The 17,714-nt window shown below is 31.6% G+C and overlaps 2 protein-coding genes across 2 annotated transcripts; one reads left to right on the top strand and one right to left on the bottom strand.

Annotated features, from left to right (window-relative positions):
• Nucleotides 1–663: 663 nt before the first annotated feature.
• On the bottom strand, nucleotides 664–3,258 carry LOC123883900. The gene has a single exon (XM_045932857.1). It carries the CDS (start codon nucleotides 2,249–2,251, stop codon nucleotides 1,571–1,573), a length of 681 nt encoding a protein of 226 aa, XP_045788813.1. The 5' UTR covers nucleotides 2,252–3,258; the 3' UTR covers nucleotides 664–1,570.
• A 3,152-nt stretch (nucleotides 3,259–6,410) lies between these two features.
• LOC123922719 (E3 ubiquitin protein ligase RIE1) lies at nucleotides 6,411–11,137 on the top strand. The gene is made up of 5 exons (XM_045975417.1): nucleotides 6,411–7,225; nucleotides 8,807–8,926; nucleotides 9,629–9,761; nucleotides 9,850–10,008; nucleotides 10,685–11,137. Exons 1-5 carry the CDS (start codon nucleotides 6,750–6,752, stop codon nucleotides 10,844–10,846), a joined length of 1,050 nt encoding a protein of 349 aa, XP_045831373.1. The 5' UTR covers nucleotides 6,411–6,749; the 3' UTR covers nucleotides 10,847–11,137.
• Nucleotides 11,138–17,714: the final 6,577 nt, after the last annotated feature.

Here is a 17,714-nt window from a genome sequence, read left to right as displayed (position 1 = left end):
TTTCAAACTTTCCAAATCAACAAGACAATCAACTAGAATCACAATTCTCACAAGTGTTTCAACTCAAGGGTGTAGTGTTTCTCTCAATCCAAGCAATGTGTTCACAACAAATCAATTCAAACATACATCTCAACATAATCACAAGACATGTTATCAATCATGGATCACTAAGGTCTTTCTTAAGCTTGTAATGGGGCTAGGCTACAAGAAATCTTTGTTTTTCTTTGGATTCAAAATGCCTTAAGGATAAGAGAGCATAATTCTTGAGAATTTCATCACATAAGCTATTCATCCTCTTTCACATTCCTCATTCTTTCTTTTGGTAATTCTTTTTGTATGCCACAATCTTTTTTTTTTCTTTTTTTCTTTTTTTTTTCTTTTCAATTTGAATGACTTCTTTTGATTGTAACATCTTTTTCAAAATTCTTTTTCTTTTTCACAATCACCATTTTCAACTACTTCTTTCTTTTTTTCTTTTTTTTTTTTTTTTTTTTTTTCAAACAAACAAATAACCTCTTTCTCCCCAACTTGTTTTCAATTATACTTAAATTCAATGCTCAATCATCCTAAGACAAGGGTTAAGTCATTGTTTTTCTTTATTGTGGTTAAAGGGTTCAAAATCAAACAAAATTCCAATTTTTTTTTTTTTTGGCTCAAGGGGGGTAGCAAAGGATCACACTAACTCACAAGGTAGGTTATTTTGGCTTAAGTAGTTACCACTCAAAAAGAAACATGGCCTTGATCATTTCCATGACTTCAAACACATCAAGTAATAGCAAGATTCAGTTAAAATCAACAGAGTTAAACACAATTGCCGGCTCTCAAATATATATACAATGGAAGGTTCACACAATCTCACCCGGCTAGGTCTATGTGATTCATAATCAATCAATCATGTTAAGGAGGAATGGATGAAATCAAATTTGAATAAAGCTACTTAGTTCAAATTCATCCTAACATTCAAAGATAATCACAAAGATTTGACCTCAAGCAATGCAATTTAAAAGAAAAGTCATTTTAACCATGCATTTGAATTTGATCAATCACACACTTAAACTTTTCAATTCATATGCACATGTAACAATCACAAAAGTTTAAACCATGTATGTTTACAAAAATTTCAGTCAACATTTGCAATAAACATAAAACATGAATTTAATGACTGAAACAATAAAATGTCACTGTATATGGCGTGCTTTAATCCTCGGCTTCTGCTATTCTCCCTCTTCAACAAGTGTGGACTGTCCTCAGGCCAAGAAAATGAAGTTATGCCTGCATTTACAACAAGGTAAAACATACAACCCTAGGCTTTTGTCAGAATTTCCAAAAGCTTTGATAAGCTCGCTTAGCGAGCAAGGGTCTCGCTCAGCGACTATAGCAGAAAACAGAATTTCAAATGAAATTCACACCAATTCAAAGACTTTGTTTTCAAAAGTGATTGGACAACATGTTCAAAAACTTTTATAACATATAAGAAACTAAAAATGCTTTAAATAAAAGTAAAGGAAAGAAAATTGGGTTGCCTCCCAACAAGCGCTTCTTTTACGTCATTAGCTTGACGCCTTTTTGGTTAGGGTGGCCAAAATGAGACGGAAAGCACATTATCCGTCTTTTTCCTTCGGTTAGGGAGGAACTCCATGAACTTGAGATATAGATATTGCGGAGTCCATATCCTCCCCAATTGCTTCATATTGAACAATGCACATATTTCGTCTATGACCCAGTCAATCTCCGCCTTGTTTTTCATCTCCTTCTTTTGTTCACATGATTCTTCCTTGCTAAATAATCCTTTATTTTCCTCCGCAACCATCATCACTTGTTCCTTATCAACAGTGTTAGCTTCCTCCGTACATGGCAATTCTTGAGGAAGTTCAACTTCATGCGGTGTATCTATTTCTTTCACTATTTTCTTTACACCACATCCTTCGAACATTCTTTCCTCATTTAGAATATTATCTTTCTCGTCAGGAGTGGTTTGTGTGTTGGTTTGAAATGTTCCTCCTTGGTTATTGTTATTGGCTAACTGTTTAGCCAACTGAACAAGCTGATTTTCCAAATTTTTGGCCCGTGCAAGACTGTTTTTCAGATATTGTTGCCACTGTTGGTTTTGTTGCTGCTGCATTTCCATGAATTTAATCATGGTCTCCTCCAATCTAGCCTCTGAAGTTTGCCCATAATTATAAGGAGGAAACTGTTGATATGATTCATACTCACCCGGAGTATAGAAGTTGTAATAACCACGATCAGTCATGATTTAACTTTTAATGGGGAATCTGAAAAAAGGATTCAACAAACAAGAAAAACAACTTTCTTTGTCTAGCAAAGAAGGATTAGTGCAAGCAAAAACTATACAATATAAACAAATATGTACAAATACTTAAAAGAATACAAATTGTTGAAATGCTCCAATATCTAAACGCCAGTCCCCGGCAACGGCGCCATTTTGTTGAGAGTACAAAAGTAAGTTTTAGAATTATCGTCTCCACAGGGACTAGTGTGATATTAAAAACCGTTCAACAATTACCATAATTTTAAGTGAAGTATTTAAAGTTTGTTTTGTTGTAAAAACTTGCAAAAGCATATAAATGCAAATAAAAATGTGATTAAAGATTCAGAGAGAAAAGGTTGTCGGGATTAGACTTCACTCTTTCACTTATATGTACGTTTCTAAAACATTCATATATATTTTAACTAATCATCAACATATCACGTATTGCTCACGGATGTTTCTGTGTCCAGATAACGACAAGAATCACGTTATACTTATTAATCCTCGATGTCTCGATTGAATAATTAATATAACGGCTAAATTGTATTATTTAAACTCCGATGTCTCGAAACATTTGAATAACACAACAGCATTAAGTTTCAATACAAAAGTGAATATTAAAAACCTAAATCTATGTCTAGAGTTTTAGGATTTTTAATAAGTGATTATCTTTTCCATTTGATTCAAAGTGAAATATGTCTATAACAATTCAAATCTTAAAGATAAACATGCAAATCAAAGATAACACTAAGTTGATGATAAATTAAAACATATATAACATGATTAAGAGTTGTACATATTTATGAATGAGCTACACCTAATCCCAACAACAAAAGATTTAGCCACTCATTGTCATGGTGGTAAACTTACAAATGTGGAAAGAGGAACAAAGAGTGCACATCAATCCCTTGATCTCTCAAGTTGGATGGATCCACCTTCTCTTGCCTATGACCTAAGCTTAATTCTAATTTAATTGCTCTGTCTTTGAACTCTCCGAATTCTCTTCGTGTCCCTTTTGTAATGAGAGTGAATTGCTATTTATAGGCATCAAGTGGTCGCTCAGCCACCACCTGGTCGCTCAGCCATCAACTTGCCTTGGTGAAGGGGCTTTCTTGACACGTACAAAAGTTGAAGCTTGATGCCCAAGATTTCCTTCAATTTGGTCGCTCAGCCACCACCTGGTCGCTCAGCCACCAACTTGGCTTGGTGAAGAGGTTTTTTGACACGTGTGGAATTCTTTGCTTGTTTCCCAAGATTTCTTTTAAATTGGTCGCTCAGCCATCACCTGGTAGCTCAGCCACCGGCCTCTTGGAAAAAGAATTAAATTTTGCTCCTCTTTTAATCATGAAAGCTTAAAAAGCTAGGATTAGGATATAAAAATATCTTTAGTTAAAATGTACAAAGTTTTGGGGTTTTAATTATAAATATCTTTGAAAATCAGTCGATAATTGCCTTAATTGAGTAAGATATTTAACTACTTTTTGGCACTTATCATCTACCTTCTATGTTTTAACAAAATTTTAATTTATCTATCTCATAGCAAAAACTCTATGGTTTCTTTGTCTAACATCTCCATGAGAAAAAGTTATGCTTCTTCACCTTCCATATGTTAAAGTTACACATTATAGTGTCTTGAATTGATTTAAAAGCTATTGTGTGCATATATATAGTTACATCATAAGTATATTGGTTGTGTCCTTGGTAGGTGATGGTGTCTAACCTCTTAGAGTATCAGGTATGTCTACATTTGATTGATTAAGAAATTGATATACATATATGTGATAGTTGCCTATTAATATGTTTGTAAATTGGAATTTTTTTATTACTCTGAGTTTAGAACATCTCAAATCATTTTTTATATTTCTTTTTTAGGTTGGATATTTTTTTAAATATCAACCGGTGTTTTGTTCGATGATTAATTAAACTTTGAGTTGAATCGATTAATATGAATATGACTATTTTTTCATGTGAAGGAGGAGAACAGGATAAAACATACTTCTATTTTTGCTTACGTTGCATCCTATGAATGTTTGTAAACCTATGAAATGGCACCTCATGTGAGGATGTGTATTTAACTCTGATGGCAGTTTGTAAACCATAATTTTTTTTAACTGATATAATGTTTGTAATTGGACAACTTTCTTTTTTCATTTATTATTTTATTAGTCTAATGTTTTAGCTTATTTGTTTTTTTTTTTTTCATTTATTATTTTATATAAGGTAAAAGATTTGTATAAAAAATTATTGATTAATGGGAATATAATTAATTTTTTTCATGTGAATAAGTTGAAGAGGATAAAAGAGACTTCTATTTATTGATTTTGAAGTCCCTTAAAATTTATATAGATCGAGGGTATATTGATGTTGGAGGCATTCAATTAAAAGAAGACAATCCAAATAATTTAGAAATATAAATATGTGTCTCATTTTTAAATACTATATTGTCTACAATGTGTAGGTAATCTACTTGATCTCAATCAAGAGAAATATAGAAACAATAACAAAGTAGAAATTAAAATAAGTTTTTTTTTTTTGTAGTTGATACTCAAGTCATGTGGTTCTTATAATTGTAATACATGCAAGAAGTATATTGATTCAACTTGACTTAGAGGTTGTCCAAATATATAATCTTCATGCATTTATCGTATAACACTTGCCTAAATCTGAATGGTTCAATATGAATATATATGAATTTTAATAGATGGTCCTATTTTAATCTACGCATGACATCTTATTCTTACAACCATAAAATGAATCGATGAAAAGAATTGTGCTAAAAACATGTTAGTTTAGAAATTGTGCTAAATACTTTTTCCTCCCACTTAGAATTGTACTAAAAACTTTCTAAATTAAATTAAAAAAAGACAAAAATTATTAAATAAAAATTGTTGATGCTCATTTGTCAAAATAAATTTTAGAAATTATTAAAATCGTAGATGTTAAAATATATTTACATATATTTAGAAAATATAATCACACATATATTTAAACATATTTACACACAACTAAAATTCACCAATAATTCAAAAATTATTAATTTAATTTACGTAATAATATAACTTTTTGGATAAATTAATTACATATTCTAAAAGGATGTTTACGTTACGGCTGAAAATAAAATAGTGGAATATTTATAAGAATAAGATGACATTTTTTTTAAGCAAATAAGAAAATGACACATGTTAAATCTTAAATTCATCTATAAGACTTTCTTTACCTTAACCAAATAACTAAACCTAAATTCAAATATATAAAATCTTCGTCCAAAGTTATATATTGACAACAACAAATATTCAAGTTTATATAATATAATAAGAAAAATAAAATAAATGTTCAAGAAAATATTAAATAAGAGGGACAAAAACTAACAATAATTTTGAAGAGACACAAACCTCACCAAGAAAAAGAAAAACAAATCAAAAACAAAAGGACCAAGCAAAAAAAAATGTGAACCAAACAATAGACTTAAAAATTGGGACTAATAAAGTTGGAATAAAATTTCAACAAGTGAATAAATGAGAATAAACTCCAAGAGAACGAGAGATGAGTAAGTAGATAAGCTATTTGGAACCTTAAATTGCATAGAACGTAGTAAGCAAATACGCTGTTTTAGACATAATTTTCAAAAAATGAGATCACGTGGAACAAATAGTCAAAGCCACCATATATGAATCATATTCTATAATCAAAACTTATTTTAACATTTCTCATGAGCAATATTGTCTACAAGTATAATTAGGTATGCCTCCAACTCTTATTGAAAATAATAAAATAAGGGATACATCAAAAATAAAAAAACAAAGTGACATTTGACTATAAAATTGCAACTCATATAAAGAAAACTAAAATCTTATATGATTATACTAATAAAATAAAAAATGATACATCCTTTCAAACTTATGAAATATTATAAGAGATCTATTACATTGAAATATGAACAAACTACGATATAAATTAATAAAAAATCTAATATTTCTAAACAACTTTTTTTTTTACCCATATCCTAATATTAAATATAATCATATTTTAAAATAATATCTATTATTTAAATATATGTGATTATAATTATCACAATTATTATTTTTTATTTATAAAAATATTATAATATAATAATTGGATAATCAAAATTTTTCTTTATCGGTTGCTATGTTTTGTTTTGTTGGATTGAATTAATGAACACGCTAGTAACAGATCTATCACTATCATCACCTATGCAGCAATTCAACAACCAGTTTTTACCCTTCCAATCCACCTTTCAACGCTCCACACACCATCTCTTCCTTCTTAAATAATCACTTATTTCATTCTCTTCTTTTCTTTCACTCCTTCACTACAACTCACAAAAACGCGCGCAATTCATAAAAATCACTTTATTCTTCTTCCAAACACTTCCTCTCTTTTCCGTTTATTAATATTCCTATTACTCTCTTTTCGCTTTTCAATTATGCAAACGCGCGTTTTGTTATTCTAACTCTCAACGATGTCTTCTTCACGAACAACAATCGAAACTGAAACACAAGACTCACAAGCGCCGCTCCTCCGTTCACGTCATGACAACCGCGGTACTTCCCTCGCGCTCTTACTCGGACGCGCCGCCGGGCGTAGAGGACCGTCGGTGCTCGTACGAGAGACAGCGGCGCGTGAGCTTGAAGAGCGTCGTGCTGACTGGGGATACTCGAAGCCGGTTGTCGCGCTTGACATGTCATGGAATATGGCTTTCGTTGTTGTATCGGCGGTGATGCTATTTTGCACCGTTGATGAGCATCCAAACACGCCGATCCGTGTTTGGATCATCGGTTACGCGCTTCAGTGTTTAGTTCACGTTGTTCTGGTGTGGCTTGAGTATCACCGTCGTAGTCGGAGGGATTCACGGCGGCGGCAGAGAGGTAGTGATCCTGAATTGAGTTCTGATGGATACGACAGTGATGACAGCGACGTGAACTCGTCTCAGTCCAGGTGAATTATATTCGATTTTTTAGATTTTTGACTTTTTTACTATTTGTAGCTCAATTTTTTTTTTGCATGTTAGGGTTTATGCATGAGCTTAAATTTAATTTAATTTTGTTAATTTAAGATATTAATTCTACATTATTTAAGTACAGTAGTTTATTTTGCTTTTACTGTTAAAAAAGAATCAAATTAAACAGAACTGAAGATATTGTGATTTTCTGTTATGTACAGTGTTCACTGTTCAATGAATATTTATGTTGCTTGCAATTTAACAACATAAGATTACATGAGAGTGATTTGTTTGACTTTTTATTTATGTTGTGGAATATTGAAGAAATTGATGTCATATTTATTTGGATTAAGTATGTGTTTTTTACTGTGTTGGGTTGGATGTAGCGGCACGATGACGTAGAGGCGCGAATGTTTAGCTTCTTAGATATGCCGCCAAAACCATATTGGGACGTGATAGTCACGTAATGTGATGCAAGACCAAACAAACTCTTAGTTGTTGCAAGAATATTATTTTAGATTTTTCGATGGATTTGGAGTCTTTATTTTAGATTTTGTATAACCTAGGAGTGAAAGCATTATTGTGTAAGAAAGCCGGACAGTGAAAGAAAAACACAAGATATAAAGTGAACATAAGAGATAGAAGAAGGAGACTAGAGTGGGTAACATGCAAGGAATGGTGAGCGAAAAGGGGAGGAAGGAAGCCCAAGGTGGTGACCAGAAAACAATTAGTGTGACTGCTGCGTATAATATATGGTGTTGACTCCAAACAGTGAGCATCGTTCATTTTGAAACCATTGTTGGTCCTGAAGTTGAAATCCTCTAGAATGTTTGTTTAAGGGCATTTTTGGATTATTGAGTGTTCAAGACGGTTTCCCTCTGTCATGTGCTTGAATTTAAACACTATTACGTCAATTTTTTATATAAAGAACTGAGTTTGACTTTGACACCGAGATGACACTTTATCAACGTTTTTTTTTTTGCAATTATTCAATGTGGAAATGCAAAAAATGAATCCCTCTGGAATCGATACCAAGACCTAGCAGTTGCAAAATTACCCACACTTTGCCACTGCCGGCACTGCGTCTCCTGCACTACAATAAATGAATGCCAAACATGATATGTATATACCTAATTTAAAAAAGAAAAAATAATTGGGGGAGCCAAGACCCGTCATTGAGTAGCTCCGTCACTGATTAAGATTGCACCATGATGACCATGATGTACACGAAAGTTACTTCTAGTGTTTTCGCAGCTACGGTAGGGGGCTATTGAAAACGACCATTGGAACTTTTCCTGCTTTATAGTTTCATTAAGATTTTACTTTAGTATCTAATATCTATGGCATCCTTCCACTTGCACTGTTAGCACAGATGCCATACCTCACGCTATCCAATTTCCACCGAACAGGATTACGGTATACTTCAGAAAAAGAAAATAAAACCTCTGTTCCTCTTCTATGTGACCTTGCTGCTAATGCATAGATATATGTAGTTTGACTTATTATCACGTTATTACTTTGGACTGTATCAAGTAATTATCAATTGTAGACGCTTATTTTGGTTATCTGTAAAACAGATTTACCAAGCGATGTGAATCAATAAATACTGGGGTTTCATTCCTTTGGTGGATGCTAGGCTTTTACTGGATTGTCTCTGCAGATGATATGCTTCTGCAAGATGCTCCACGCTTGTACTGGTAAGCTTTTATTTTTAACATTGTAAGAATAATGTTTATACGCATTAGCATCTCCTATACACATTTGCTAATGTACACCCACTAGTATTTATGCAGGTATGTTTTCGCGAGTTGTAACTAAAAATTTGTTTGATTTGTGGGTGGATTTATGATGTATGAATGACATGCTCCTTTTCATTCGTTTGTTTTTGGGCAATAGAAAGAATGGGTCTCCTTTAATACCCTTTGTTTATAATGGGATACCAGCACACTTAGCAACTAGTGGCTAGTTCCATTTAATTTAACTATTGAATTGTGTATATAAAAAAATTCTTTATTCATGTATTTCAAGTGAAACGCGTAATTAAATATTAACCACCACTTACTACAACAGAACCTAGAAGGTTTTTCAAATTCGTAGCTTTGAAAAGTACCAGGGAAAAAAAATTCAATAAAAAATATTTCTTGATCAAAGGCCAATTTTGGTCATCCATTTATAACTGCATATCAGTATGGTCCTTAGAGTGACAACACGACCAGTCCTCGAAACTCGTAAGAACAAAGTTGGTTTCATTAACTACTATTGAAGGTCCGTCAAAAAAAAACTACTATTGAAGGACCAATTCGATGACTCTTATTTTTTCTATTTGATAGATTGTATGACAAATTTTACAAAATTTGCTTATATAATGAAATGAATGATCTGTTTTTGAATCTTTACAGGTTGGCTGTTATCTTTCTGGCATTTGATGTATTCTTTGCCATCTTCTGTGTTGTTTTGGCATGCTTGATTGGCATTGCTCTCTGTTGTTGTTTGCCCTGCATCATTGCTATTCTCTATGCCGTTGCAGGACAGGTATGAATAAAAAAACATTTTGAACTGACTGAACAATAACATGGGAACCTTCTAATTGTTCTATTTGTTTCATTTTGAGAGAATATAGGAAGGTGCGTCAGAAGCAGATCTTAGTATGCTTCCAAAATATAGATTTCGATTATTAAACAATGAGGAGAAGGATAGTGGTGGAGCTGGATCAATGGTTCCTATAGAAACCACCAGTGCATACTTGGCAAATGAGCGGGTGCTTTTACCTGAGGACGCAGTATGGTTTCCTGAAACACAATTTATTTCAGTCTTGTATATTTATAATTTATCGCTTCTGAGAAATGGAAATCAATGCCCCCTAATTTTCCATTTTAGTCACTGCACATGAGGATTGTTACTTTAGCTCTCTGTGTTTACATGCATATGAATCTGGTCATCCAAAGGGGAAACTAACGAATCAAATTTAGAAACTAGCTTATGAAGAGCTTGATATTTTAGAAATTTGTGAAATAACTGATAGGTGTTGAAATTTGAGTTAAACAATAAACAACAGTAGGAATATTATGAGACAAATGTATTAGCATTTTATTCTATAATAACTATAATGGCCCCTGAAACATTCAACTTGATCTCTTATTGGAGTTATCAAAAAGTTAATTCTTTTGTATTTGTCCTACTTTAGTTACTTATATTATGTCACCCACTTCTTTTAGTACTAAAGTATGGGAGGAAAGAAGTGCAGACTTTGATGTTTGTTAAAGTCATGTAGCAAAAGAAAAAAGGAATTAGCAAAGAAACCAATAGTAGATATGTCTTTTAATATTTTGTTATTGGTTGAAGTTAAGTTTCTGCTAAATACTTCTTGGAAGAATACCAGTTTATCGAGAAAAGTACCCAACTTACAATTTTCGATAGAGTTCATTTTTATTATTATCTACTGTTTTGCTTTTCAGGAATGCTGTATATGTCTCTGTACATACGAGGATGGAGTAGAGCTTCACACTCTTCCCTGCAATCATCATTTCCATTCTTCATGCATAGTAAAATGGCTAAAGATGAATGCAACTTGTCCTCTTTGTAAGTACAATATTCTCAAGGGAAATGAACAGGTATGACAAAACCCTGCCGGGTGTTTGTTTTCAACGCTGTTGTGTATATGTAGATATTCAAGACAAGAACACCAACTTGCTCGGTTTTGATAATTGTTTTGCTTATCTATTTATGTAGAGAAGATTTAGGTCATTTATTCATGAATAAGTTAGCGACGATACTAAATTTAGAGAGTATAATTTTGTCGTTTGTTAGAGTCATTTGTTTGTCCAATTTATGGATTGTAGTAGTGTTCTGTAAAATATGTTGTTTTAAATTGCCATATAAAATTGAGCTAAGTGTGTTTTTCGTTTCTATAAAACTGCCATATATATAAGGAGAGGATCCGGATTGTCTGTGGTTGAAATTACATGTTTTACATCCCAGCCAACAATAAGAAATCGGACGGCTAAGACCAATAAATGTGACGCAGTTACTGCGCCAAAGCCAAATCCGTAGAGGATAAGGAGGAACGCGATTTGCGTCCAAAAGAAAAGAAGGAAGGGGAATCCCACACGATCTTGCAATAAAAATTCACAATCACATATTTTCCAACCAACAATAAACAAATCCATTAGACCCACATGTTGTATTTATTCCTTCAACAATTGACACTATGAGAAGCCATAAAGAATCACTATGACTACAGCTTTGAACTCTCTTGGAAATGCCTATTGGGAGATTGAATCTGGAAAAGTAATTTATGAAGAGGAAAAGAAAAATCATTGCAGTTAACATAAAATAGAAAACAAAATTGGCCATTTTTTTTTAATCACACGCCACACGACACGACAATTCAGAGAATTTAGAGGAACAGTAGATAAAAAGAAACCAAGAAAACGTGAAGGAGAGGGTGGAATACAGTAGCAAAAGAGGAGGGAGAACGATGCACCAAAAAATGGAACTTATGATAAGTTACTACTTTATCCCTCACTTTGACATTTTCATAAAGGACATTTTGGCTCACTTTGTCAGTTTAAAATACATTTTGTCTCGAAATGACATAAAAATATATTTTTTAATTAAAAATAAATTTTGAGGCCGTTTGTTATAGCTTATTTTAGAAAAAAATCACTTTTAATTGTTTTGCATCTGTTTGTTACAGATTTTTAAAATAATCATAAGCTGAAAATAATCAGAAAACAACTAAAAATGAGAAGCTACTAAGAGTAGCTTATAAAATAATAGATTTTTTTTAGAGGAGATAGAAAAAAATGTTAAAAGAAGAAAGTTACTTGTAATTAAAAAAATCACTTTTATAAGTTGTATCAAAATAAACTAAAGATTATTTTATTTAAAAAAAATGATTTTTATTATCATAAACAAACACAAAATAATGCGGGAGCTTTCCTTGGAGGTTTTTATGGTGTTGCATCGATGCCGAGCATTCTTTATGCTGAGATCATGGCGGTACTGCACGGTCTGGAATTATGCTGGAATAATGGTTACACAAATTTAGTTTGTTTCTCTGACTCCTTGCAAGCTGTCAGTTTGATCAAGAATGGTGTTTCGCCGTATCATACTTATGCAAATGAGATTCACAAAATTCGGCAACTCATAGGTAGGGATTGGAATGTGTCAATTGATCACACTCTTCGGGAGGGAAATGCATGTGTTGATTTCTTGGCCAAGTTAGGAGCTTCATCGAAGTCTTCTCTTGTGATATTAGAAGCTCCACCTTCTGACATGTCTAGATTACTCCTTGCTGATGCTGGGGGCATGATGTTTGTTAGGGGCTAGTCCCTTTGTTTGTTTTGTTTTCTTTCTCTCTTGTAACCAAAAAAAACAAACACAAAGTAAATTTAACTTTTCTAAAAATCTTTAGAAACTAATCTCTAAATTATTTTACATCAAAATCACTATTTTTTTAATCTGTAACAAACGGACCCTTTATATTTAAGATAATAATTTAAATTTATTAGGGTAATATATTTTTTTTATATATTAATATTATTAAATAAATTATATGCTAAAATATTATTTAATTTTTTTTCAATTAATATATATTTTTTCAATTCTGAATTAGTGTACAACCAAACACAACAATTAACCCATTTATAGTGATTTTTTGGAGTTGGTTCATGATCTTTAATTTCATCTTTAAAATAATTTATTAAAAAACTAAAAATTGGTGTGTGGTGTAACGTTACTAACGTAAAATGTAGATATGACAATTTGACTCATACCCAGTGGGCACCCGCAAAATTACTCATAACGGATAGGGTAAAAACTTGTATTTTGGGTACGGACACGGGTATGGATAATTACCCGCAAAAATGAAGGGCATGGGTGCGGGTACGGGTACCTTAGTACCCACTCCGCCCCATACCCACATAATATATATATATATATATATATATATATATATATATATATATATATATATATATATATATATATATATATATATAAAATAAGATATGTATAGCAATTTAAAAAAATACAATAACTATTAAACTATTACACATTTTTAATAAAAATGTTTATTTATAATATAATACAAACACAGTGTGAATATGTTAACAAAAAAATGAACTTTAACATGAGATTTGTAAAGTTTTTGTTTATAATTTTCATGAGTCGACATTAAAATCTTTTAAAAAAAAATTAATTATATTAAAACAATATGATATTTTATAATCAATCGATTTATTTTTAGCAAAAATACGGGTAACGGGTATGGGTACTTAGGTACCCATAGGATATAGGGACGGGGACAAAGGTTGTTACCCACACGTGTATGGGGATGAATACGAGTATTTTTTTCAAACTGCGAGTATGAGGATGAGTACTATAGTACTCTACCCATACCCTACCCATTGACATCCCTAGTAAAAAGGACGGATATATACATATATTGACTATTGCAAAAAAAAATGTAACGATATATCAATATCTATATATGTCATAAGAATTATACAACAAAAGTTGTAATATTTTATCAAAGAACAATGTTGGAACATAGCACCACATATGTTTTATTTTAAATTATATAATAAATAGTAAAAGATAGAAGTGGAATTTCGATAAAATAATAAGGGTAATAATGGAAAAAAAAATATGACAAGCTATAAGTTATAGCCTATTTGTGAAAAGACTATTACGAGATAGGTCTTTTAGCTTATAAGCTATAAGACAAAAGTTATAAGCTATTTTTTTTCCAAACGGTCCCTTGATAAGTTTCAACGTGGTTCAACAACCCCGATATAAACTTTCGTATTAAGTATATTATATTATATGTAATAAAGGAAATGCATTAAGGAGTCTTAATTTATTTATTTATTTTTGACAGAAAAGCGTGTTGATTAATGACACCCGACTTTCAATTAATTTTTTAATGTAAATACGCCAACATAGATATTATAAAATATGGAAAAAGTATACTTCATCCGGGGTTATTTATAAACAAAAATTATCTTTTTAGATTCATCGAATAATTGATGTATCCGTTCAATATTATAGGACAGATACATTAGTTACTCAAAGAATCTGAAAAGTTAATATTTGCGAGCAAAGAAAATATTAGTTTTCGACGGAAATCCAAAAAGATACCTAGTGTCCAAATGGGGTTGGTGAGACAACTCTATAAAACCCACACATCATAAGGAGAATAACACACACAAATTTGATTTATTGTTACTTTCTTTGCAATTGTGTTGCAGCCATGATGATTAAGAAGAAGTTGAAACTTGCCTGCCTTCAGAAAAAGAAGAGCATGGCAAAACAACTCAACAGGCTCACCACATTTTGTGGTCGCATGTCATGTACCACAATATCAATTTCTCCTGATTCAGAGATAAGGATCTTGCTGGATTCAGAGAGCTATCAGAATTCATCTCTTATAGATGAAACAGAGAATGTGAACCAAGAAAGACCTACTAGAGCTAAGGACCAGACTGTTGAAGAACAGAGAGGACTTCAACAGATCGATTGAGAAGAAATCGAAGGACATTAATAATAAAATTGCCGCACTTATCAATCAAATGTAATTGAAATCATTTATTGTGCTTGTTTATGTTATTTAAATTATCATTATGATTGTTGTCAAGAGTGGCATTGTCTCTATCACTAGGGACATTTGAATAAAACACCTTCGATTTGAATAAAATTCATTATCAACTGTCTTTATAATTTTTCTATCAAGAGTCGCTACATAAACTTGTTACTTCAAGGCAAATAAAAACGTATGCAACATTATAACCTTAATTAAAATATAAACACAATACTATTTTATTTTATCTTTATGGTTGCAAAATGCAATAATATTTGTAATTTATGAAAAACTAATTTTCAATTTTCTTTCCCAATTTTTTTTTTCGATTTATGTTAAAATTACAATTCAAATGTCGGAATTTATTAAAAAATATATATTTTCAACCTTTTATTGCTATCGACTATTTTAATAACCGGAAATATATTAAAAATGAGAAGAATTTCCATAACATATTGAAACTTGTACAATGTTGTAGGTGGTGGTGCGATGAGTGACACGATCCTTCGCATCACTTCTTTCAGATATGATGTTACATCGATTCCACAATGTATGTGGTGAATTCGTAGGTTCTCCTATGATTGTTGCAACGTCAGTGTCCGTAACTCAACGTTACGACTTACGGGCACTCATCTCATGGATGCCTCTTCTTTTCTTGTGCCAGAGTTTCTCAGCGTTTTGCTTTTTTATTTCAAAACCCATATGGTTTCGCATTCTCTTCCTCCATCCATGGTGGTGGGTGACGGGTTCATGTTTTTTGTTTTTGCATGTGGCTGTATCTTTTGCTCAAAAACCAGACTTTGCTTTTATTGATTGTTCATGAGGAAATTGGACTTTGTGTTGAATGCATGGAACTTATGGTTTCTATTGGCGATGCTTTGGAAGGCGTGGTCACTGTGTTCGTCAGAAAATGATTCATCTTTGGTTGCTTCTTCTACAGATCTGGGTTGTTTTGGTTCAGATCTGTTTATTTATCTGCAGTGGTGGTTCACGCCATCGTCATATTCTTATCTAAGTCACTTTCTAGTTTGACGATGGACTGTTTGGTTTGAAAGGGATATTGTTGCTTCATGCTGTTCATTGTAGGGAGTCGATGACACATGGTTTCGTGTATGTGTTGAATGTTAGTCGATTCGTCAACATTTTGACCTCAATTGATGACACATGTTTTCGTATATTTGTTAACTGTTCACAAATCATCTTTTTTTGCAACTCAATTTTTTGCCCGTACATAGGTTCCTTGGGTTGTGCTTGTGATTGGCGGTCGTTTGTTAGATTTGACTATGTTCGACCCACTTGTGTTGTTAATTTTGAGTGGATTTACTAGTCAGAGACTAACGTGCCTCACATGGATGAATGACAACCATATCATAATGATATATTTGAAGTCAGACTGTCTGTTACCTCAAACCAATCCGTTGCTGGAAAAATAATGTTTGGAAAGTGCCGAAAATTTACTTACTAGATATGTTCATCGGATGACTAACTACAACAATCTCAAACATGCTCAAAGTCTGTATTGTAATAGGAGATTCCACAACACCTCAACATAATATTAAAGTTATAACCTTGAGACAAACGGTCAGTGTTCGAAATTGTTGAAGGTGACAATTTTATGGAAGAAACATTGAATCTAATACATGAATATATAGTTTTTTTTGACACAGTACATGATTATATTAATTTAGTTAATAAAAGTATATTTTTTTTTTCTCTAGAATATAGGTAATGTAGAGCAATCATCTTTATTTTTTATTTTTCAAAATTTAAGTTGATATTAGATACTAGTCCCACACTCGTGCGATGCACGGGTATTATGCGGTATTTTATATTGTAATGTTGAAAACTCATTCGTATAAATTGAAACAATAAGTATTATGAAAATTATAATAATAACATCAACAACAACAAAATAATAATAATAATAATAATAATAATAATAATAATAATAATAATAATAATAATAATAATAATAATAATAAAAAAGTGATGTAAATATAATATAGATATTAAAGATGTGTTTATACATTTCGAAAAGATTACAATGGATCCTATTGCATCTACCAAAATAAGTTGGTAATCCATAAATTGTCATGTCTCTATGAAAATGGTTTGTGGTCATACTCATACACTGTGCATTTGATTCTTAATTGGACACTATAATTCAATATATAGTATAAAAGATTAATTAGTACGTATAATTTAGTAAAACCTATTATTATTAGTTGAGTGAGTGTATAATGAAAAGTCATAGGTATATAAATGTAGGCATATGAAAAAGTGTATAGAGATGACAATGATGTAAGTAGAAGTGATGTGGCATTATTGAGTGGTTTAATTGGATATAAGTGACTGACGTGGATTATGGTTAGATTAGTGGTTGCACAACTATCTAGGAATTATATATATAGATGTTTATACATTTAAAAAACTTATTTATACATCACATTTGAAGTTACTTTGGTATCTTCTTCATTAACATTGATTAGCAATATCTTTAACTCATTCTTCAAAATAACTATGGAAATGATAACATATAATTGACCATGGAAAACAATCGATGTTGAAACATAAATTTTTATTTATATTATAAATCTCATTGGAGGATTCTGAGTTGGATAAACTACTTCATTATCTCTTACCAAAAAACTACTATATTATCGAATTTTACATTTATATTAATTTGAAACTTATTGGAGCAAAGATAAATCAACTTAACTCATACTCAAATATCGAATATGATAAAAATCATACAGGGCATAACAATCATTAGTAAAATTTATTTTATCTATTTTTTTTTACTAACATTAGAAAGTAGTCCTGACAATCGACCAACTCCTTATAATCATAAAGATTGAACAAAAGATTATTAGCAAAAACATTAACTTTTTTGAAAAAAAGAC

Source organism: Trifolium pratense, linkage group LG1, assembly GCF_020283565.1.
Source record: "Trifolium pratense cultivar HEN17-A07 linkage group LG1, ARS_RC_1.1, whole genome shotgun sequence".
NCBI classification, from domain to species: Eukaryota; Viridiplantae; Streptophyta; class Magnoliopsida; order Fabales; family Fabaceae; genus Trifolium; species Trifolium pratense.
Note: the sequence above shows the minus strand (reverse complement) of the source record. Positions and strands in the feature narration are given on the sequence as shown.

Coding starts and splice junctions, on each gene's coding strand:
- LOC123883900 (XM_045932857.1), bottom strand. CDS start 2,251: ATGACTGATCGTGGTTATTACAACTTCTATACTCCGGGTGAGTATGAA.
- LOC123922719 (XM_045975417.1), top strand. CDS start 6,750: ATGTCTTCTTCACGAACAACAATCGAAACTGAAACACAAGACTCACAA. Junction 8,927..9,628: donor GATGCTCCACGCTTGTACTG/GTAAGCTTTTAT, acceptor GAATCTTTACAG/GTTGGCTGTTATCTTTCTGG. Junction 10,009..10,684: donor TGCTTTTACCTGAGGACGCA/GTATGGTTTCCT, acceptor TTTGCTTTTCAG/GAATGCTGTATATGTCTCTG.